At 32.3% G+C, this 24,608-nt stretch overlaps 1 protein-coding gene across 1 annotated transcript; it reads right to left on the bottom strand.

Moving 5' to 3' along the window:
- Positions 1-664: 664 nt before the first annotated feature.
- Positions 665-23,188, bottom strand: LOC145312197 (carbohydrate sulfotransferase 11-like). The gene is made up of 14 exons (XM_080151401.1): positions 23,009-23,188; positions 21,546-21,670; positions 20,756-20,802; positions 20,127-20,184; positions 19,314-19,392; positions 16,176-16,277; positions 15,380-15,415; positions 13,404-13,478; positions 6,130-6,175; positions 3,927-3,983; positions 3,426-3,512; positions 2,640-2,773; positions 2,033-2,091; positions 665-1,505 (listed from the first exon to the last, which is right to left on the bottom strand). The coding sequence occupies exons 1-14, from the start codon at positions 23,053-23,055 to the stop codon at positions 1,246-1,248; spliced, it is 1,212 nt and encodes a 403-aa protein (XP_080007527.1). The 5' UTR covers positions 23,056-23,188; the 3' UTR covers positions 665-1,245.
- Positions 23,189-24,608: the final 1,420 nt, after the last annotated feature.

Below are 24,608 nucleotides of genomic sequence, written 5' to 3'. Positions count from 1 at the left end.
AAGGGGTGATTACCCCCCCCCCCTCCCAAATAAAAAGCTTGGACGCCCTTTGCCCTAACGACAGCTGAAAATCACGTATGGGTTTCGTGGATTTTTTCTTCAAATTAATTCGTTGTTGGAATAAGCTGGGTTAAACATTTAAATTATTAGATTATGAATAATTCAAATCTATAATCACATTTCAATTTTAAAAAATAAATCTAGGCCTAAATTCAAACATTGTTTTAACATTCAACAGTAATAAATCTATCTCAACCGTAAAGTTTAATTGTAGTAACTACTGCTGCTTCATAACATAATATAGTAAAGAAAAAAAATCTTAATTTAAATTGCATCTCTTGTAGGTGTGAATCAAGCAATATTAGCTTGGTCGTTTTAGATTGTGTTTTGATTTTTATGCTTCTAAAACAAAGCATTTTTAAGCAAATATCAGATTTTATGGTATATCTACTAAATATTTTTAAAAAATCTAGATGAACAACCCAATAATTGTAACAACAGGTTTGGAACACAGTAATAGTGTCTGACTGATTATGACGTAACAAAAAAAAAATAGCCAATGAGAGGCCACTATAAATTTTACCATTGTTCAATAACGGCCTCTCATTGGCTATTTTTTTTGTTACGTCATAATCAGTCAGACACTATTACTGTGTTCACAGGTTTGTATCATGGAAAGAAAACGAAATAGCGGGTTTCTTCGTATTTTCTCCCATCTCTAGCACCGGCGGGGGGGCTCTGACCCTGCAGGTCCAATTTCCTAACCCGGCGGGACAGTCATTATCATTTACCTAACCTAAAATAACCCATTAAAGGCTATTGTGAAAATACGACTAAACCCGCTACTTTGTTTTGTTTTCAGGATCCACAGGTTTTTTTGTAACAAGTCATCTAATTTTAAGGAAATCCAATTGTCTTTAAATTTTGTTACTCCTTTGATAAGATTAATTCATATTTTTATAAAAAAATAAATAAAAATCTTTGTTTGTAAAAATTTTACAGAAATATATGTTCCAGTATAGTTAGGAAACCGATTAATATCTGATGGATTAGAACCGGTTCGCGGCCATACTGAAAAATTCTTTGGGAAAATCATGTTTAGCCTTGTTTTACAGACAATTTTCCACGAATATAAAAAAAACATTATAATATTAATACCAGTGTTGTTATCCCAGGCCTCAAAACTCAATAATTTTCCATTTTAATATCCGCAGAAAGCTGTCTATAATACGATGCGATGAAGAACTAATAATTAGTCCTTTTTGGTTTCCTTTTGATATTCAAATTATTTTTAGGTGTAGTAAGGGCAGGAGCACCATAGTTGGAATTAGTAGTTGGCATGGGGTGGGTGTAGGCCATGGCATCTCTGTACGAAGCATAATCATCAAACTCTGGCAGCTGGAATCCAAACAGTTCAAAGTCAATCATGTATAGTTGCACCAGGTCGTAGAACAGCTGCCTAGGTAGCTGGGCCACGTGGTAGGATGTTGTGTTCTGCGTACTACCTACAAATACATAATCATATATTTCAAGGATCTTGTTAACTAATTTAACTGTAGATATTGAATTTAGACGTATTGTTTTGTTTGTGTATAAATAAACTTGTGTATAGAACCTATGTTTTTTTGAGGATTGACGCAAAGCTTCTCTACAGTTAGGACTGAGTAAAGTAATTTGATGTGTATTCTCAACAGATCTATAGTATAGATGTATATACAGACAACTACCTCCCTTCATTTTTCAAAGACTTCTTTCGTCTGCTTCTAAATGAATTTTCTGCTACTTAGCTGTGTTAATATAACTGATACCATTGGTTGATTTTCTATGACCCAATAGGAAGGTTGCAAAAGACGATTGCGATGGGGAGATACAGTTATTTAACCCTTTCTCCCTCTAGATTTTTACTCTAATGTATTCCCTATGGGATAAATAAAATAGCCCTACTTCCCTGTAGGTTAGAATTATTGGTTACGGAACGGACTGACGGACTGACTCTCAACATAGAAAGCTTTGCTCTTAAAGAGATACTTACTTACACCTTTGCTGGGATTTAATGACATCACTCCTCCAATTTTATCATATATGCCTGCCCTGTAATAATTATTATTTATCGCATCTTATTATAGACAGCTTTCCGCGGATATTAAAATAAAAAATATTAGTTTTTAACAAGTTTCGTTAGCCCTGAGGTGCAGAAGTCCCAGGCTGACAAAACTAGTAATAGTTTTACGATTTTTATTTTAATATTCGTGGAAAATTGTCAGTAATACGATGCTATACATGAATATAGAAATGTACAATCATAAGATTAAAACCAGTTTTTTAGCACGTGCCTTTGGCACCTCGGGGCTAAAAAACTAGTTTTAATCTTATAATTGTACATTCTATATCCCCGGAAAGCGGTTTATAATACGATGAAAGAAATAACTATTACGATTCTTTATTTACATTTGGACGGATTATTTTGCCAGATTAACTATCTATCTTTAATACAAAGTAGAACGATGTCTGTCTGTCATTCTGTCTGTTTGTCTGAAGCTTAAGATCTCAGTAACCACTGAACCGATTGGGCTCTACTCTTTAGGAATATACCTACTGGTCTTGTAAGATAAAAAGTAACAAATCTATTAAATACTCACTTTTTCAGAATGTATTCAGTGTCTTGTGTCTGTGTATCGTAGAGAACAATATTATTAAGTTTAAACTGACATGGGGTGCAGAATTTATACACAGGAGTCCAGTGCATGTCTAGAGAGATACCCCTCCTAGCATCCTGAAATATAGTTGTAGAGAACAATATTATTAAGTTTAAACTGACAGGGGGTGCAGTGCATGACTAGAGAGATACCCCTCCTAGCATCCTGAAATATAAAGGATTTATTATTACTTGGATCTTACACCAGATTTTCATGTTCTATAATAAAGTTAACTTTGTAACTGGCTAAAATAATGATCTCCCCATTCCCCTCCTTCTGGATAAACGACCAATAAATGCGAGCAATTTTCTACTCTTAAATTCATTGTGCAATGTTTTAAATCGATAGGACAACTCTAACATGCCCTAGAAATTAATGACAGCTCTTCTTTACTGACAAACGACCCACCCTGAAAGGTGAAAAACTATGCTATTAAATCAAGGACACAAACACTTATAGAATAGCTAAAAAAACAGGGATCTAAAGGGATAAGACAATGGCCGATAGATTGGTATGCATTCCCAATGATGATAAACCAAAAATTTTTCTTAAAACACAGTTAGTAGTTGAAACGTTTGGACACTCAACTTAATTAACAAACAAATCAAAATTCAATAAAAGCCCCCAAAATTATTAAGCCAACAAATAAGAAAACGTTAATATAAAACTTTGGGGACTAGTGTAATAAACAGCCCAATGTCCCCTCCCTCCCTAACTAAAATTATTTACCTCAACAATATAAGCTACAAACTCTGTAAAAGTTGGAATCATGGATTTTGGAAGTTTAAATGTTTTTGCTGGCACTTTCACATTTCTACAGTTTATACAATCAATATAGAATATCTAGATGATCAATCATTATATTTGACCTATAGGTAGGCACACAGTGAAGGAACAATTCAACCACATAATTGGTATCCAAGTGTACTAATTTTAGTATTACCCCCTGGAGCAATTTTGTTTCCTTCGGGCTAAAAAATGAAGGGAGTAAAACAAATTTTTTACAAGCTAGGCGCTCATACCCCCCCCCCCCTAATTAGGTTTTTTTTGCAACTTAAAAAAAAAAGCTTGAACGACACCCCTCACCCAATTAAATTTTAGATTTGGTAGGCCTGCCTTTTTGATCCCTTCAAGAAATACAACTCTGTGGACGCCACTGAAAGGCACCATAGTAACCTTTTTGTGTACTGTGTACACTTTAAATTAGAATTCTATAATGATTGTTTTCCTGTATTTAGCTGTAATTGTTCTTCGTAATAGATCATGTTCACTCTTGGGATAGGAATTCTAACAATTAAATAATTATAATCACGAAACCTATGCCTTCTAAATCATGTTAGGTCAAATTTAAACGTAGCTGTGTTTTGTGCCTTAGGAAAATGGGGACAAATGTCAAAGCTTTTGGCCTACCTATTCTATTGACGTCATAGTAGAGGGAAAGAGAAAAGGAAGAGGGAAAGAAACCCCCTAGAAAAGAGATGGGATATAGGGTATTTCCTGACGTCAATAGAACAGGTAGGCCAAATGCAGTGACATCTATTCCCATTTTGCTAAGGCACTATAGACATCTACGGTCAAATCCTATAAAGTTTCTTATACTAAACTATGAGTTAGATTATAGACAGCTTTCCGCAATATGAAAAATCATTTTGTTAGCCACGAGGGGCTTTATATGATTTTTCAGTATGGCTGAGAACCAGTTCTAATCCAGTGGATATTTATTGGTTTCAAAGCCAAACCGGAAATAATTTATTTATAATCACGAAACCTTTGTCAACAATATTTAAAAGAGAGTAGTCAAAAGAATTGATTTTCTCTCCTGTTATTTAAGATAGAATTCATGCGAAAATGTATCCTTTATCTCTAAGGTGTATTTAATGCTTTATTATTAACTTGCAGCTTCGCCCCTAGAGGCTTTTGATCAACAAAAATTTTCGTATTTTAGATTTAAAAGAAAGATTTTTATTAAATTTTATTTTGGAGAGGGATTTTTTGGGGGATGGGGGGGGTAGTCAACCCTACTTTTTAAATTTTAGTTTTAAAAGAAGAAAAAATTGGTGGGGGAGGGATTTTTTATTTTTAGGGGGTGTCCCACCCCCCAAGAAAATAGTTACAAACCTGCCCGGGACCTATGAGAAGCTAGAGACAGACATACATCGTTCTATTATAGATAAAATTAAACATTCAACAGTACAGAAACCAAATTTGCATAATCAAATTAACAAATAATTAAATTAAATTATTTATTGTTAAAATTGATTAAAGTTTACCGAACTTTTATAAGGAAAAATAAACTTTTTGCTAATTATTTGTATTTGCAGTGTTTAAACTAATTTTACTTAGTTTTTTGTGTCATAAAGAAAGCAAACATCAAAGTTTAAATAATTACTAAAAAAACTTTGTTTTTCGAGCTAAGGGGAAAATTAAAAGCAATGTATAAAAAGGAGTTAGGGTTTTTTAAGTCTTACATAATCCTTTATATTTAAGTAAGGCTAAAGAAAATACTAACCTATAGAATTTACAGGATTTACCTTTAAGTTAACATTCAAATAGTTCAATATTTTTGATGTATTACATATAATTTAGTTGTAATTGCTTGATCATTAATTTTCATATTTCTAGGAGTTTTACATTTTATTGTTACATTTTTTTCCACAACGTTTTTGAAAGTTTTTATGAAAGGTACATGAAGTTGACCGCTTAAAAAATCAGCAGGTGACGTCATAAAAATGAGTTAAATGAGAGGAGAAGTAGGAAAGAAAACCCCTAAAAAAGAGATGGATTTTCCCTCATTTTTATGACGTCACGAGCTGATTTTTTGAGCGACTTTCTTCACGTACAGTTGCGTTACTCTTTCGCCCATTATAGGATATTAGGTTACGTAACATCCAACAGACAACCAACCATTTGATTTTACGACCTTTGTCTGGAAGTTCTAATTGTGCATGATTGAGTTGAGTCTGTTTACAGGCCAACGCATTCCCTCAACTAGAGAAAGACTAAACTACATAACTACATAAACTACATAACTTTTGAGGAAGACTATTCATATGACGTCATATAAAGGGAAAAGAAAAAGGGAAGGGGTTAAGAAAATCTCTTCAAAAGAGATGGGAGAAAAGGGAATCGTCTTCCTCAAAAGTGACAAAAAAGTTATGTAGTTTAGTCTTCCTCCCTCAACTCTTACTTTTAGTGTCACACGTCCGACATAACAGCAGTAGGGACAATTTTCAACGTCTCTAGTATAATGTGGTGTCGCACAGACTCGAACCTGACACGACTCCGACATAGCAAGCAGGTATTCCATCATATATGCAGCTAATGCCGCAGTTTTTATGTTAAGAGGTTAGGAATAAATAGCAGACAACACTAGCATTACAGAAGAACAGACAGACACAAACACTTTTAGACTAGCTTCGCTGGTAAATTTCACCTGGATTTTGTCTCTGTAACCAGAAACCAACCTCTCAAACGGGTTCCTAAAAATAATGTTTATAAACTAAGAATATAAAAATCTTGAATTGTTTGTATAAAAAGTCGCTCAAAAATCAGCATGTGACGTCATAAACATGATGGATTATCCATTTATTTTTTAGGGGTTTTCTATCCAACTCCTCCTCTCCTCATTCCTCGTTTTTATGACATCAGAATTTTTTAGCGACTTTCTTCACGTACTTTGTTTGTAAATGTAATTGAAAAATGTACATGGATATTATGACAGGGAAAAAAAATTGTCGTCAATTTAGGTTGCTATTTCCCTTGACATTTATTGGTCAGTTCGTTCATCAAGTAAGAGGGCAGGGGATGAGGTAAAGTAGGGGATAAGGGTGTCGTTATTTTAGCCCGCAACAAGTTTCACTTTACGAGAGTACATGATAATCTGGTTTAACATCCAAGTAATAATAAACCCATTCATTTTGGTAATTCTAGATTTCTTAACATACTTTTACATACAATATATAGTAGCGAAGATAATCCATTTTTTTTTCTCTGGGTTTAATATGATTTTCAAGCCTACAAGATAAACAGCTAACATTTTTAGTGAAGATTCCCTGTATCAACGAGTAGCCAGAATATAATTTTTTGGTCAGTCGGTCTGTCAGTAATGCTTTAAATGACCTAAATATTCATTAACCCTCTTTGTTTTTCTTTTTTATGACATCAGCACTTCTGTCCATATATGTAGCGGGACAAAGTATCTCAAAAATCAGACATGTGAATAAGAATAAGGGATTATCCATCTTTTTTAGAGGTTTTCTTTCCCACTTTCTAAGACGTCACATGGCTGATTTTTAAGAAACTTTGTCCAGCTACCTATATATTACTTTGTCCTTTATCCATCAATGGCTTTATTATGCTTTAATACTTACTAGCGGCTTCGCCCCTAGCCTCTAGAGCTTTGTTCCAAGAGGTAATTAAAAAAACAATAAGTACCCCCACTAAGGTGCCCCCACTACTTTCTATTTAAAAAAATGGGGGGGGATTTTTTGTTTTTGAGGGGGTTTGGGGTGTCCCATCCCCCCAAGAAAATAGCCTAAAACCACCACAGGACCAGTAGGTATATACCCTGAAGAGTAGAATCCGATCGGTTCAGTGGTTACCGAGATCTTAAGGGACAGACAGACGGACAGACATCAAGCTACTTTGTATTATAGATGGCAGTTATCATCATTGTTATACATAAAAGTAATAAAATATCATAAATTAAACTGATATTTACAAGTAAACATACCTGTATATATCTAAATTAATAAAATAACAACTTTATTGGTTCTATTGATTTTCCATTTTTCAAAATTAATATGATCATGCATTAAACAAATAAGGAATATTTTTTTATAATATATTAACCCTTTACAGTCGGGCCCCTAGCCGCACCTTAATCGGTCGGGGGGGGGGCGTTCAACGCCCCCCCTTATTATCTCAGTTCCTATTAGAGCTAGAGGGCTAAATTTTTTTGTGCAAGTCCCCTGTTTGATAATGAATTTCCGACCTTTTATAGGTCTAAGTCAATTTTCGCTTCCTTCACCCTTTTATTTAACAACCTTTGTTTTTAGGTCTTTTTTTACTTAAAAATTTCAAACGGCTGTATTTTTCTTATTTTTGAAGCTAGAAGAAAATTTTTTTTCCAGAAAATGTTTATCTTTGTGTAAATTTTACATTAGAAATATCAAAATTTAAATTTCAGCGGCCGCAGCTGTACTTGGCAGCTGCCAGCCGCCGCAGTCGGCGGTCGGCAGGAAAACGGCGGCGGATCTTCATGAAATTTTAATATGTTATGTAGACATGTCAGAAAAGCTTAAGTTTAAAATTTGAAGTATCTAGATCAAAAATTGCGGCCACAGGAGCCTTTTAAAGATTTCTGGAGACCTGGAGGATCAGGACCTGCAGGATCATACCTGGAACCTGAAAGTGACTTGAACACCTGTATTTCATATAAATATGTACTACTAGAGGATTTTTTAGTAATTTGGTATGATAAAATGCTTTGTTTTAGTCAAAAAAATATTTTTGCTCTTTACCTGGATGACCCTGCCAGGTTTGCTGGCATCCTGTGCCCGCCAGGATGGAGATATTCAAAAAATTCCAACTCTCAGTTATGTGTCATACCAATACTTAAAAAGTCAAGCAGTTTGGGCTCTTTATCTTTCACACACAGAAAATGAGATAGAAAAAACCGGAGGGGGGGGCGTTCAACGCCCCCCCCCCGACCGTTAAGGGTTAAATTGAAAATATTAATATCCTATTACATAAAGTAGTAAACTTTTTTTTTGTCTGAAGCTTAAGATATCAGTAACTACTAAACTGATTCGGTTCTCCATTTTATGGAAGCTTTTAATAGGTCATTGGATGGTTTTAGGCTATTTTTTTTCATATTCTTGATGCTAGAAGCGCAGTCACTAGTATATAACGCAAAAAAGTATGACTACATCCACAAGTAGCGAAGCACAAAAAAACATGAATATAGTGAATTTTAAAGTAGATGTTCAATGGTCATAAAAATAAAAGAATCTGCTTTATTAAATTGTATAAAATCACGAAATTTTCCCGGAAAAAAAATATATTTGTAGCTTGACCGACAGTTTGACGGTTTAAGTGAATTGTTTACTGGATAATTTTTGGTAAGAAATTAATTATCAAAAATCCAGCAGTCTATCTTGTTACGGATGGACAGACATAGTGAGTTCTGGAGTAGTTTCACTACTAAAATCTATTAGCTTAGCTTTGGTTCTATGTGATAATTTTTCATTATTGGCAGCCCAGTTACTTTATAATTAGCAGGAAGGGAGGAGGCATTGGCGTGTACATAATACTTGTACCCAAAGTTTTAAAAGCATGTTGTTTCAATACAATGGAAAATTTTTCGTTTATTTAGGTTACCAACATGGACATCATTTATTGGTAAGTTCGTCCATCCAGTAGAAGGGGAGGGGACGAGGAAAAGAAAAGGGGGGGGGATGGGGGTAGGGTCTTTATTTTAACCAGCTAAGGTACATGATAATCTGGTGTAAAATCTAAGTAATAATAAATCAATTGTACGTACGCTCATTTGCTAGCTAAAAAACATTAATCATAAGTTTTATGTATTTTATTTTGCATATCAAATATATATTCCAATTTCAAATATATTCTTTGCTATCAGCAAAAATATTTTGATAATTTTTCCAAATTTATATTTGTCAAAAGTTTTATACAGACCAATTAATCATACATTGTGTTTTTATCTTTATGGCTAATAATTACACACTTCTATGTTAAATATAAATTAAACCTTTTATAAGTAATTGCTCCAATTCCTTATGAAAGAAAATATCATATAAAATGACGTACTTTCAATTTATTTGAAATAAATTGAAATAAATTACCTTTTTATTAAATCTTTGTGGCTTTTAATTTATAGGGAATACAAAATATTTGAGTTCTTCATTTATTTTTATTAGGAATTCAACAATTTTGTAAATTACTTGTGTCTTTGCCCTGAAAAAGATTTTTCCAAAATTTTACCTATTTTTAATGAAATAAAGGATTCGGGGGTTCAAAAATTTTTGAAACTTTTGATGCTTTTTGGGTTTATGGGTTTGACGTCCATGCTTTTGGTTTTGTGGGGGGTAAAATGAAGAGTACCAAAGGTTTGAGGGGGGTTATTCAATGTATTTTTTAAAGTTTTTAGGGGGGTTAAATAAGGGGTTTAAAAGTTTGAGTGGGATAAAAACCTCTTTACCCCTATCCTTGGACGTCTATGGTTACGCACCCACCAGAAACTAGCCTGGAAGTATAATTTCTCCTTCATATGCACGATCATAGGTATTTCAAAAATCATTCATTCAAATTACCCCTCCCTCCACACCCACCCTACCCCCCCCCCCCCCCTCCTAAAACAAACCTTTCACCCACCTACCTTCTCCTTCTCTACATGAGTGAACTGCACTACACTTTGAATTTTAAATTGCAGCTAAATCATTATAAATTATTTCCAAATATTTAGTTTCTTATGGATTAACCACTGTCTTCACTACATATACATACGATCAGAGATATTCAGGGATAAGACAATGGTCGATAAATTGATATTTATCCCCAATGTTCCCTCTTATAGAATGAATTATTGGTTTAAATGTTTGGACACTAGTAATTTGAAACTCTGCAATTAAAATTCAATAGAAGTTCCCAAAGATTTTGGCCAACGAATAATATCGAGTTGTTATAAAACTTTGGGTACCAGTATAATCTATATTCCAAAGTCTCCTCCCTCCCTGTATGCAGTGCATTTAAAACCTCAATCCCCTGTACTTTAATGAAACTATCAATTTTACATGACATTAGGATAGAAACATTTCAATTATAAACTAATTGAAGCAATAAATATTGTATTAATTTTGTCTGGTTTTAAAGCTTAATTCGTTTATTTAACACTAGCGGATACGCCCCCTAGAAGCCTCTAGGGGCACTTGAGGAGGGGGAGAGTCGAATTTGATAACCCAATTTCTTATTTAAGACTTTTTAAAAAAGTAATTTTTAATTTTAGTTATAAAAATTAAATTTTTTTTTGGGGTGGGGGGTACTTTTCATTTTTTTGCATGGGGGGTTGGGGGTGTCCCATCCCTCCAAGAAAATAGTTATAAACCTTCCCGGGACCTATGAGAAGCTACCCTGTTAAGGAGAACCCGATCGGTTCAGCGGTTAGCGAGATCCTTCGGTACAAACAAACACACAGACACACATCCTGTTACTTTAGTATAAGGATTTAATATTCCGAACAAATATTAAAATTAATGCTTAATAAGAAAATAATTGTAATGTTACGCTCACTAAAAAGTACCCTTTTCCCTATATATAAAGTAGTAAGTTTTTTTGTCTGAAGCTAAATATCTCAAAATCTACCGGTCCGAATTGACTTTACTTTTGAGGAAAGCTTAATAAATGTCTTTGGGTGGTTTTATGCTATTTTCCTGATCTTCAAGTTATCACCTGGAGTCTATGGGTTTAACATACATGATTTATTTGACGATCCCGTAATCCTCGTTGTTATATTTAGAAGAAAAAAAAATGAATATCCATGGGTCTCATGAAACATTCTATGGAAGACTAATTGAATTTCTGGACCGATGAAAATTTATCAATATATTAATCTATGATTTATTTACGCTTAAATTTTTTTTATTTATTAGCCCATAAGAAGGATTAATCCAAAGAGTTTCTTCATTTTTGGCGAAAAATTGTATGGCTTAAGAAATGGTTTTAATCCAGCGAAATGAATCTGATTTGAAGTTATGAAAATTGTACTATTGTTATTTAACAAAGTACGCAAGACCACATTATTGATTCTTTATAACAAAGAAATAAGTATGACAACAGACATAAGTAGAAAAGCTCAAAAAATTTGTACAGACATACATATCACAATATACAAAGTTAAAATGTAAAAGATTTCAGAAAGAAGGCGTCTTAACTTTTTTGCTTTTTATTTAAGATAGCTATCCGGTTCTTTTAGTAAGCAGTAGATGTAAAATGGTCCATAGAATTCAAATATGCAATCGGTTTTTTTTGTAGACTTCTTATTTTTGAAGTAATTTAAGTTTTTAAAAAAATAATTAAGTCAGTTTTAAAGTACTAAAACGCAACAAAATAAAAGAAGAAAATTGCCAGTATGAATAAAAATAGTAAGATCTTTAATTTGACACCTTACTTTTAAAATTCTGTTGAGTAATTATTGAAAAAATCTATTTTTTAACTTCGGTTTAATAAAAACTTTAAACCTAAATATTTTCTCAAAAAGACATAAAAAATATGGGTTCATATACATATACCCTTAGAATCAGAAAAATATTACGAATCCATTCTAGGCAAAATTGAAAAAGTTATATAAAACTCTAATAAAAAATATAAGTTTATTTTAAGAATCATAATTTTCAAATTTAAAGGGTTGACTTGAACAAAACCTGAACAAAACCTAAACAAATGTACATACACTGTAACAGATATTTTTTAAACACATGAATCAATAATGCATTTTTAACTGCATTGTTTTGAAGTTTATAATCAGACTGAAGCATATTTGTTCATACTTTTTCATTCTTTACATGTTATGTAAGTATCACTATTTTTATTGTAGTATCTATTGTATATATTGTATGAACATAATCCTTTTTTTTGTCAATTCTATTGGTAAAGTTTTGAGGTGAAGCTTCCTGATTCGTCAATTTTTGAGATTTTTGATTGGCTAGTTTAATAGTTAAAATTAAGTGTAAAAATATAATATTTTAGGCCATTTTTATCTTTTAAAGTTTTTACTTTTTTTCAATTTTGCTTAGAATGGATTCGTAATATTTTTCTGATTCTAAAGATATACATGAACCCATATTGTTTTTGTCTGTTTGAGAAAATATTTAGGTTTAAAGTTTTTATTAAACCGAAGTTAAAAAAATAGATTTTTTCAATAATTACTCAACAGAATTTTAAAAGTAAGGTGTCAAATTAAAGATCTTACTATTTTTGTTCATACTGGCAATTTTCTTCTTTTATTTTGTTGCGTTTAAGTACCTTAAAACCGACTTAATTATTTTTTTTTAAAACTTAAATTACTTCAAAAATAAGAGGTCTACATAAAAACCGATTGCATATCTAAATTCTATGGACAATTTTACATCTACTACTTACTAAAAGAACCGGCTAGCTATCTTAAGTAAAAAGCAAAAAAGTTAAGACGCCTTTTTTTGAAAATTTCATAGTTTATAGGAATGGCCACAAAGAATTAAGCAGCTAGGTATCTTGTAATACAATGTTTGAGAAGAAAAAATAGTTTCCCTATATCTCCAGGAGCATTACAGACTTACAAATGGAGTTACAGATTATTGGCTCCTATTGGATAGAAATATCATCATACAAAATGTTAGCTGTCTATATAAGATAACAGCATAGAAAACAAAAATTCTTTATAGCATTATCTACAGTCAATAGATCCAAATAATTCTCATTGATCATAGCAATCTTCACAAAAAAAACTAAGTAATCTATCGTTTCATCAACTTTCCCCAAAAACATTTCTATAGAGTAGCTTCGCTACTGAAAACCCAAGAATTTAAATTACTTGTAATTACTTTTTCAATATTAAAGTCATAAGGAAAATCAGGTCATTTTCATGGTATTTCCTGGTGAGCACTGTAAAACCTCCTTAATTCATGAAATAGATTGAAAATATGTAAATACCTCGCAACAAGAAAAGATACAGTTTCATTATCATCAATAAAATCTTCTAATTCTTGTAAACTGGGCCGACCATATCTAAATATTCAAATAGTCTAAATATTCAACATTAATAAGGGCCAATAAAACAGGGGTTATCCATTAAATTTATTTCATTTTTTGTGTAAAATAAGCTATAATACGATACAATACATGATTTTTCAGTAGGGCTCAGAACTGAGGTGGATTCTTAAAAAAATTGCCTAACTAACCGCTTAGTGGGGCAAAATTGTTTTCGTAAAAAATCCTCCAAAATCACATAAAAAATCTACAAAAATTTTAAATCTTATGTTAATAACCCTTCTATGATTTTGTTTAATTTTTGTAGATTATTAATGTGATTTTGGTGGATTTTTCACGGAAACAATTTTGCCCCACTAAGCGATTAGTGGGGCAATATTTCTGATTTGAAGCCATACATGCCATACAAAGCCTTTCTAAAAGCAAAGCTTTTCTTAATTTAGGTTAGGTGTCCGTCCATACTTCTGTTCGTCTGTATGTCCATAATGGATATATTTAATATAATATATATCAAATTCAAACTTTTGATAATTTATGCAAAAATAATTACGATTTAGAAAGCAGAGCAACTCTAAACAACAGATCTATAGTATAGATGTATCATTGTATATACAGATAACTCCCTCCCTTTTTGGTGGCGAAGCTACTCTATAATTCACTTTGTCCGTCCATCCGTCAGTCAGTCAGTCAGACCGTCAGTCCGTAACGCTATGGGGGAAATGGGATTTACTCAGCTCCTATAAAAGATAGAATGCTGAAATTTTTTGACAACATTCCCATTATTAAGGAGCACAATTGACTATAAAACATCATTTGCGGTCGGACCGATTTTTAGCACGTTTTAGGCTATTTTTATATTTTTCACATTTTTCTCCATATCTTCAGTGTTTATAGTCCGATTTTCAAAAAATTTTCAGTTGTAGATATCAAAATTAAATTTCCCGTCTTTAAAGGAAATAAACATGACGGCCAGACTGCCTTTTTGGCAGGTTTTAGGCTATTTATAAATATATTTAACACTTTTTTCCATATCTTCAGTGTATATGGTCCGATTTTCCAAATTTTTAAAGTTTTTAAGGATTTAAAAATTAAATTTTTTGTCGTTTTAAGAAAACAACCATGGCGGCCAGACTGCCTTTTATCAGGTTTTTGGCTATTTTTATATGTTTTACATATTTCCCAAGATCTTTGTTTATTTTGATCCAATTTTCAAACTTTTATGGGATATCAGTATAAAAATAATTTTTCCCATTGTTATGAGCATCTTGAATATAATTTACTTTGACCATCGTCATCATACAAAATAAAACAAGGTTTCATATTTATTTTATCCAATAAATCTATTCTTGATTTTAGTAAAAACCTTTTAAATCTACCTGTACGTATTCCCATCTACGATTTTTTGTGCTTCGCTACTTATGGATGTTGTCATCCTTGTTCAATGATCTTATTCGTTTGCTACCAAATTGTTTTCTGCTACTTGTCTGTGTTAATATACACCACACCATTAGTTGATTTTCGATGACTCAATTGAGAGTCGGCACAAGGACAGTGCGATGGGGAAATACAGTTATGTAACCCTTCCCCCTCTAGTATTTTACTTTAATCGCTAAAGTTATTACTAGAAAGGCTGTACTTCAATTTCAAACTTGTGTTCATAGCTTTTTGATACCAACCTTATCTATTTATCCTACCATCTTCATTAATTGATTATGGATTCTTAGATGATTTGGTACAATTTATAACTTTATAAGCAATTTTGCCAATTTACCAATATAAAATTGGCGCTATAAGTATTAATATTATTAATTTGTTTGACTGTTTTTGCTTGTATGGGTGTTGTCATCCTTGTTTGAAAAGAATTGGAGAGCTTATTATAAATGTATTGCTATTTAATCTAAAATTTAAAAATTACTTACTTATTTCTGGCCATTTGTAAAGGAACCATTTTTGTCCTATGAAATAAATAAAATAAAAATTTTGAAGAAAATTAAGTGCAATTTTTTTGACTTAACATATAAAAAAAACTTTGCCTTTGAATATTAATAATAAATAGGTATAATGAAAGGTTCTAAATATTTATTTGTGTACACGACATGTCAATTTATTGCAAAAATTTGCAAAATTTTGGATTTTAGTTTTTAATTTGCAAGATATACATAGATTTTGTAACAATCTTTTTTTTGGGGGATCTTAAAGGGTAAAAATTTTGATGCACATCCCGAATAATGATAAACAAAATTACCTCTTCTAAACATTAAAACTATCGGTTAAAAAGTTTGGTAACTGCTTGTTTGAACCAACCCAAACAAGTTTAATAAAAGTACCCAAAGTTTTGATGCCATCTTCATAATTGTGCATGGTAATATACAAACTCCAAAAATGGGGGGGGGGAGTAAATACCCCCTCCTAAATGGTTGTGGGTGCCTACGGCACTCCCAGGGTAGGGGTAAATTTTAAATGGGGGGGGGGGAAGTAAAATGAAAAAAAAAATACGTTTGGGGGGGGGGCAATCTCCACCCCCCCCCCTCTTTGTACGTCTTTGAATGGAGGGGACTGTATATAACAGTGGTGTACCCAAAGTTTTAAAATCACTTAACAAACAATAATTTTAACCTACGGAAGGATTAATTTGACTGACCATCATTGGGGACCGGCTGACATCAATCTATCGTTTTTTGTCTTATCCTTTAAGATCCAAGACAAAGTACTTACTTGTTTAAAAACTTTGGATCATATCCTGCCAGTACGTTGAATACATACATCCAGGAGGTGGAACTGGATTTAAATATATTACACCAGATCAGCTTGTGTTCCCTGAAACAGGTAAATAAGAATGACAACATCCATAAGCAGCGCAGCACAATAAATCAAGGATGGATTTACATACAAAGTTATTTAAAGAGAAGATGTTCAATGCAATCTTGAATATCAACCAATCATCACATTTTACACAGAACGTTATAGACTGACGAATAGAAAGACGGACAGACGGTAGCTTTGCAAAGAAGGTGTATCAACTATTTTTTTTATAGCTAGCCGGTTCTTTTAGTAAGTAGTAGATGTAAAATTTTTCATAGAATTCAGATATGCAATCGGTTTTTTTGTAGACCTCTTATTTTTTAAGTAATTTAAGTTTTAAAAAAAAAAATTAAGTCGATTTTAAGGTACTAAAATGCAACAAAAAAAAGAAAGAAAATGGTCATTATGAACAAAAATAGTAAGATCTTTAATTTGACACCTTACTTTTTCAATTCTGTCAGGTAATTATTGAAAAAATCGATTTTTTTAACCCACGAGAATAAAAACTTTGAACTTAATTTTATTATTTCACAAATAAAAAAATATGGGTTCATATATACCTTCAGAATCAGAAAAATATTACGAATCCATTGTAAGCAAAATTGAAAAAAAAAGTTTACAATATAGTATATAAACTACAATAAAAGGAATTATATGAAAATATCATATTATATTGTACAGGCAACGTCTTAATTCTTCAATTGAGTATAAAAATGGGAAGGGGGTAAAGAGGGGGTAAAGAGGGGGTAAAAAAGGGAAGACAATAGTGTTGTCTGAACAAAAAAAATAATTGGCCATTTCTTTAATTTTTTAATTTTTTAATTTTTTTCAATTTTGCTTACAATGGATTCGTAATATTTTTCTGATTCTGAAGGTATATATGAACCCATGTTTTTTATGTCTGTTTGAGAAAATATTTAGGTCTAAAGTTTTTATTATACCGAGGTTAAAAAAATAGATTTTTTCAATAATTACTCAACAGAATTTTAAAAGTAAGGTGTCAAATTAAAGATCTTACTATTTTTGTTCTTACTGGCCATTTTCTTCTTTTATTTTGTTGCGTTTTAGTACCTTAAAACCGACTTAATTATTTTTTTAAAAAACTTAAATTACTTAAAAAATAAGAGGTCTACAAAAAAACCGATTGCATATCTGAATTCTATGAAAAATTTTACATCTACTACTTACTAAAAGAACCGGCTAGCTATAAAAAAAAAAGTTGATACAACTTCTTTATAAAAAATATAAGTTTTCAAGGAAATGTCTGTAAAATGAAAAAAGTTTTGTCTTTCGTACCAAAATATGTAAACATTCTAATCATAATGTAGTCGGATTGTTCAACTGTTGCATTATAAAGATTAATTATTTGAGATTGTGTATCTTCGCTTTTCATATTTTTGGTCTTTTTTTTCAAAAAGGCAATTAGTTTTCACTTCTTCCACCAATTCAAAAACATATCTTACCTAACCTAAAATAACCTGTCAAAAGCTATTTTGAAAATACGACGAATCGCCCCTTAAGAGGCGTTGCCACAAAAGGGACTATACCCTTTTTTCTGTAACTATGTTTTTTCCATAACCATTTTTCCCGTAACATCTTTTTTTCAGTTTTCATTAAAACTATTCTTGTTTCAAGCTATTATGACTAATAATACTTAATCCTTGAAATATATGGACAAAATAGCACAAAAATACATAGAATTAGTGACGATATTTTTACCTCCTAAAGTAACAAATAAGTAACATTTGTTAATGAAGCCTGTATATGGAGAGGAAGTGATCATTTTTAAGCGAAACTTTTCTATAATTAGGGTCGGTCCGTCCGAACGTCCGTAACGAATAGCTTTTTTCGTTAATTTAGGCATGTTAGAATTATCCTATCGATTTTAAATTTTGCATGGTGATTCCTTTAGTAGTTAGGTACGATTTAAAAAGCGTAGCAACTCTAATGTCCGTACGTTCATTTTTAACATGTTGATTTTTTTACTTTTTTAACAACAAATTTTTATGTGATCTTATCATCGGATTGATCTGATTTTTGGTATATTGATTCTTGGGACAACAAAGTATAATGTAATATAAGCAACTCTATGATCAAGTCCTAAAAATGTAAGTATGTCTATAAACATTATCCTGTATCAAGCAGTTTTTCAACAAGTTTACTTACAATTTTGCTTTGACTCTTATACATAATTTATATTATGTTTATTCAGTTAGTTCTGACACTATACAAGTGTTAGTGTCCGTTTGTCCTACTGTTTCAGTGCTTCGCTTTTATGTTGTCATCATTGTTCCAATAAAATGTGTTTTATAATTTTTATTGAATGTACTATATTCATTTATTACTTGGAATATTATCATTACATTAATTTAACTAATTATTTTAGGAGCAAATCTACTCTATGATTTCAGGGTTCTAAAGGGATAAGACACTAGTCGATTAATTATTGTTTAGTCCCAATGATGATACACAATATTACCAATTCTGTATATTAATCAAATTTCAATCAAAGTTTCCAAGGTTGTTAAGCCAACGAATAAGAAAGCGTAATAAGACTTTGGAGACTGGTGTATAATAAACAGTCCAATGTCCCCTTCCTCCCTTCTATGATTTACTTTTTCATAATATTATGGGGATATATACCTGAGATGCCCTAACCCTGCAGGGCTGCTACCCAGTACCCAATTTTTAATGGGGAATGAGCAAGAGCATTATTGTAACAATAGAAATAATTTTGTATTTTCACTCTTTATTAGTAGCAAACAAACTCTATAATTAACTATGTCTGTCTCTCAGTAATGATATGGGGGGAATGTGATTTTCTCGGCTGCTAATTAAGATAGACGAATGAAACTTCTTGTCAACATTCCCATCATTAGGGAGCATAATTAACTATAAAAAATCAATGGCGGTTGGACTGCAGTTTTTTTTGGCTATTTTTATATTTTTCACAATTTCCCTCATATTTTTGGTGTTTTTGATCTGATTTTAAAATCTTTTAGTTAAGATTTTTGTGCAAAAATTGATTTGATGGAAAGTATACTAACTTACTTATTAAGAATGTACTCCCAAGGGTCAGGTTGGTGTAGATGATCATTTCCTCGCTCGTCCAGCCCATATTTTTCACATACTAAAAAAAAGGATATACTTGAACATGAATAAGGACATCAGAACTTAAATTTTTTTTTAAGAGTTGGGTAAAATGAGGGATTTAAATTTTTGAAGGAAGGGGATCTTTTTTACTTTAAAAATTTTTGTTGGAAGGGGGTGTGTGGCACCCCAAAGTTCGGTGTTGTTAAATTTTCATTCTGATATATTTCCAAGTGATTTTTACCTAAATTTCTTTTTTGGGGGACATTTTACCTTAACCCCATCCCCTTCTTCGCCCAAGCCTCCATGATTGATTTCAGACCATTACTGGTCTTGGGATGAAATAAGTGCATTTTTACATAAAGATGCATTGATGCTAGGGGCGAAGCTTCTATATAATATAATTGATACTTTGAAGCAGCGTTGCGGAGCCGTTTGATTTTGGTGCGGCTCCGGATCCGGCTCCAGCTCCGACCTAAAATCAAGAAAAATTCGACATATTTTTTTACCACGTCTATTTTTAAACTTTTGAAAGTTAAAAAAGCTTAATTTTTGATAAAAATGTACTTGAAAAATTAATAGGGGCATTTGCACATGACAAAACAGAGTTACCAAATTAAAATTTATAAAAAAAATCTCTTTATTTATCTAGTCCGGAGCCGGAGCCGTTTTTTTACGAAAATTACGGCTCCAGCTCCGGCTCGGGCTCCAGCAAAATATGGCGGCTCCACGGCTCCCGGCTCTAGCTCCGCAACACTGCTTTGAAGACTTTACCTTGTTCCATATGATTGATTCTTTTCCTCATTATTTGTGCTACATCCTCAGTTTCTCCCTAGAATAGTTAATTATCGCATCGTATTATAGACAGCTTTCCGCGGATATAAAAATTTTAAAACATAAAAATAATTTTGGTTTGTTTAAAATAGCAGTGTCCACACTTATCAACCAATAGTTTAAGCTACAGAAGAAATAATCTATTAACATTGGGGATGTACATACAAAAATGTATTATCCCTCTGCTAATCGCCAAGTATATATCCTTGTCCATTTTAAACCGGATATGCCGGCACTTGTATATCAAATTTAGGGGTTTTAAGGGCAAAGACAATGAACGATGAATTGATTTACATTCTTAATGATGATAAACAAAACTATGGTAAATTAACATCAAATTTTTTCGACAAGGTTAGATCAAACCAACCGATCAAGATTTTATAAAAAGTACCCAAATTATAAAGTAGAAAGGGAAAGTGTATAAAAAACTTTGGGTACCAGTATAATTTACAGTCTAATATTCCTTTCCTCCCTGATTTAATAATATACAAGTCACAAGTGTTAAAGAAATTTTAATTAAAAGTCTATTTGTAATTATAACTGATTGATACAGTAATTTAATTTTTTACCTTTAATTTAGAAGCCTGGGTTAAATTTACTGTCTGCTTTTTATCATCTACAATTAGAAATTTAATTAAAACAAGGATGACAACATCCATAAAGGCGAAGCTCTGAAATGATAGGACAAATGAATATTAAAACTTATAGAGTGTCAGAACTGAGTTAGCAGAATATAAATGTATAAGTCGAAACATAATTGTAAGTAAATATGCAGCAAAACTGCATAAATACAGGATATTTTTTTAATGACATATTTACATTTTTAGGACTTGATTATAGATAAGCTTCAATTATAGCATTTTAATAGCTATGTTATCCTAAGAACCAGTATAACAAATTTGTTGCAAAACTAATTAAATACAGGATACTGTTGAAGGAGATGCTTACATTTTTAGGACTTGATTATAGTGATGCTTCGCTTATAATATTTTACCTTGTTGTAATAGGAATCAGTATGCCAAAAAAAAACAGATAAAATAGGATAATTTTATCACATGAAAAATTTTTATCAAGAAGATTAAAAATCAACATGTTTTGAATTGACGTACGGACTTTCTAGTAACGATTATAGAGTTATTACGCTTTTTCATAATTAAAAATATGGGTGGTGTGGTTGTTTTTCGTTTGTTTGTTTATTAGGTTAGGTTAGGTTATAATAAGTAATGAGTAGCCCTGCAGGGCTCAAGCACCTCATGAATAGTCATCGCAAGGGTTAGACTAAAGACTAACCCCTCTATTTTTTAATAGTTACATAAATAAAGGGGGGGGGGGGTTCAGGAGGGTGAAAACACCGATTACCTTTTGTAAACAAAGGTTCTTGTGATTCCTCCTGTTGTTGATACCCAATAAGTTCTATCCTCCTTGAGGTCACAGTTAACAGAGTTAACACACACACGCACAGCAGTAAGATCTTCTTTAATATGCTGAAATTGAACTTGATAATTTTTTATGTTATTTTATAAAATAGTTCAAATTATGCATATAAAAAATTGGGAATGTTTTATGCTATTCGTCTCCTTTAAAAAAGATATTTTATCACCACTTCTCTTTACGTAAAGTTATTAAAAAAAACTTATATTTATTTCTAAAGTTTACAAATTGATAACAATATAATCACAAAGAATAAATAAATATGACTGATGTTTAAACTGCAAGGATAATTAGATGCAGTACAGCAGTAAAAAAAATTATAATACAAATTATAATGTTTACAAAAATTAATTTTACAACTTAATTACAGTGTAAATATAATATACAACTTTAATGATAAAACTTATTAATAAACAAGTTGATTAAAAGATAAAGGTACAGTTTAAAAAAAAAATACATTAATTCTTTTGAAGCAAATTTTGATATGATGAAAGGGACTATCTATGAGCGGACTAACGAACAGACTGATCGTTGTAATTGTAGAAAATCCAGGAAAGAAGGGCTGTTTATTACACTAGTCCCCAAAGTTTTATAATAACCTTTTCTTATTTGTTGGCTTAACAACTTTGGGGACTCTAATAAAATTTTGATTGATTTGTTCACTAAGTTGAGTGTCCAAAAGTTTCAACAAATATATGTATTCTACAGAAGCAGTAATTTTGTGTAACATCATTGGGGGTGTACATTAATTTATCGGTCATTGTCTAATCCCTCTAGATCAATGAAAAAATTTTGTGTGTAAACATAAACAGGTATGATAACATCCATAAGTAGCGAAGCACAAAAAATTGTGGAGGTAAATATAGGCGGATAAAGTGAGTAAAGCATAGATTTTCAGTGATCATATAAAAGTAGCGTGACAAAGTATCTCAAAAATCGCCATGTGACATCATAAAAATGATGGATTATCCATTTTTTTTTAGGGGTTTTTATTCCCTCTTCTCCTCTCATCTCCCTCATTTTTATGACGTCACATGGCTGATTTTTAAGACACTTTGTCCCGCTACATAAAAAAGAAAGAGAGAGAGAAGTGCTATATAAAAAAGGGTTAGAAAATATGCTCTTTAGGGATAGAGCCCCCCCGGAGCTAGAAATAGAAGAAAAGTTACTGTGAATATACGACGAAACCCCGCAATTTCGTTTTCTTTCCATGATTCTAAATAAAAATAAATTAAAGAAGATCACGAATTGGGTATATGATCAAACAATTAATCAGTTATCTTTATCATCAGCTGAGAAGATCCATTTCCAACATAGCGTTTTGGACTAACTGACTGGCGGACGAACAGACAAAGTGAGTTATAAGAATTATGATTCGCAAATAAACATACCTGAATTTCCATCCAATTGATGGGGTTTTGCAGAAACGCAGTTTCATTGTTCAAATCAACCATTTCTTTAAAACAACTATTTAGCTACAGATTATTGGGAGGGGGTTGAGGGGGAGGTGGGGATTTTATTGGCTTAAAATGTTTTCATTTTGATGCTGTAGTCAAAAACGGTCTGAAAATTCTTTTAATATTGTTATTTTAAGCATTGATTAAATGGGTACACCGACAAACCTCCTAAAGTGACAAACGTCCTAATGCGACAAACGTCCTAGAACTGAAAAAAGGACAAACTTCCTAGTGTGTTTGTCCCCTAGTACGTTTGTATCTTTAGGACGTTTGTCGGTGTACCATTAAATTTAAATATTTTTCGCTTATTTTAAAGATTTATAAATTCAAATTCCTAATACATTTTATACCTAAGAAATGTCGCCCTAGTACGTTTTACTTAAATGTTTTCCCCCTAGTACATTTGTCCACTTGTACGTTTGTCTTAGTACGTTTGTCTTTGTACGTTTTTCTCCTAGTATGTTTGTCCCATTGTATGTTTGTCACCTAGTATGTTTGTCCCCTATTACATTAGTCCCATAGTAATTATGTGCCCTAATATGTTTATCACCTAGTACGTATGTCCCCTAGTATGTTTGTCTCACTAGTACGTTTGTCCCCTAGTGCGTTTGTCCCCTAACATGCTTGTCACCTAGTATGTTTGTCCCCTAGTATGTTTGTCACCTTGTACGTTTGTCACCTTGTACGTGTGTACCCTAGTACGTTTATCCCCTAGTATATTTGTCCCCTAGGAAGTTTGTCTCACTAGTATGTTTGTCACCTAGTAAGTTTGTCTCACTAGTACGTTTGTCCACTAGTACGTTTATCCCCTAGTACGTTTGTCACCTAGGAATTTTGTCTCACTAGTACGTTTGTCACCTAGTAAGTTTGTCTCACTAGTACGTTTGTCCACTAGTACATTTATCCCCTAGTACGTTTGTCACCTAGGAAGTTTGTCTCACTAGTACATTTGTCCCTTAGTATGTTTGTCTCACTAGTACGTTTATCCCCTAGTACGTTTGTCCCTAGGAAGTTTGTCTCACTAGTACGTTTGTTCCTTAGTACGTTTTCTCCTAGTATGTTTGTTCCCTATTACATTTGTCCCCTAGTACGTTAGTCCCCTATTACATTTGTCCCCTAGTACGTTTGTCTCACTAGTACGTTTGCCCCCTAGTATGTTTGTCCCCTAGTGCGTTTGTCCCCTAGTGTGTTTGTCCCCTAGTACGTTTGTCCCCTTGTATATTTGTCCCCTAGTACGTTTGTCCCCTAGTAAATTTGACCCCTATTACGTTTGTCCCTAGAATGTTTATCTCACTAGTACATTTTTCCCCTAGTAGGTCGGTCCCATAGTACGTTTGTCCCTAGAATGTTTGTCTCACTAGTACGTTTGTCCCCTAGTACGTTTGTCTCACTAGTTCGTTTGTTACATCATGTTTATCCCCTAGTATGTTTGTCTCACTGCACTGGTTCGTTTGCCCCCTAGTAAGTTTGTCTCACTAGTACGTTTGTCCCCTAGTACATTTGTCCCCTAGTACGTTTGTCCACTAGTATGTTT

Source organism: Acartia tonsa, chromosome 2 (assembly GCF_053477335.1).
Source record: "Acartia tonsa isolate MP-2025a chromosome 2, ASM5347733v1, whole genome shotgun sequence".
Lineage (NCBI taxonomy): Eukaryota > Metazoa > Arthropoda > Copepoda > Calanoida > Acartiidae > Acartia > Acartia tonsa.
This window is presented reverse-complemented; position numbering and strand designations above follow the sequence as displayed.

What these genes read in the sequence shown, in the direction of transcription:
- LOC145312197 (XM_080151401.1), bottom strand. Translation starts at nt 23,055, where the DNA reads ATGAAACTGCGTTTCTGCAAAACCCCATCAATTGGATGGAAATTCAG. An exon ending in CCCAGGCTTCTAAATTAAAG is followed by an intron (nt 20,185 to 20,755) that starts GTAAAAAATTAA and finishes TAACTATTCTAG; the next exon opens with GGAGAAACTGAGGATGTAGC. An exon ending in AATCAATCATATGGAACAAG is followed by an intron (nt 19,393 to 20,126) that starts GTAAAGTCTTCA and finishes CCTTTTTTTTAG; the next exon opens with TATGTGAAAAATATGGGCTG.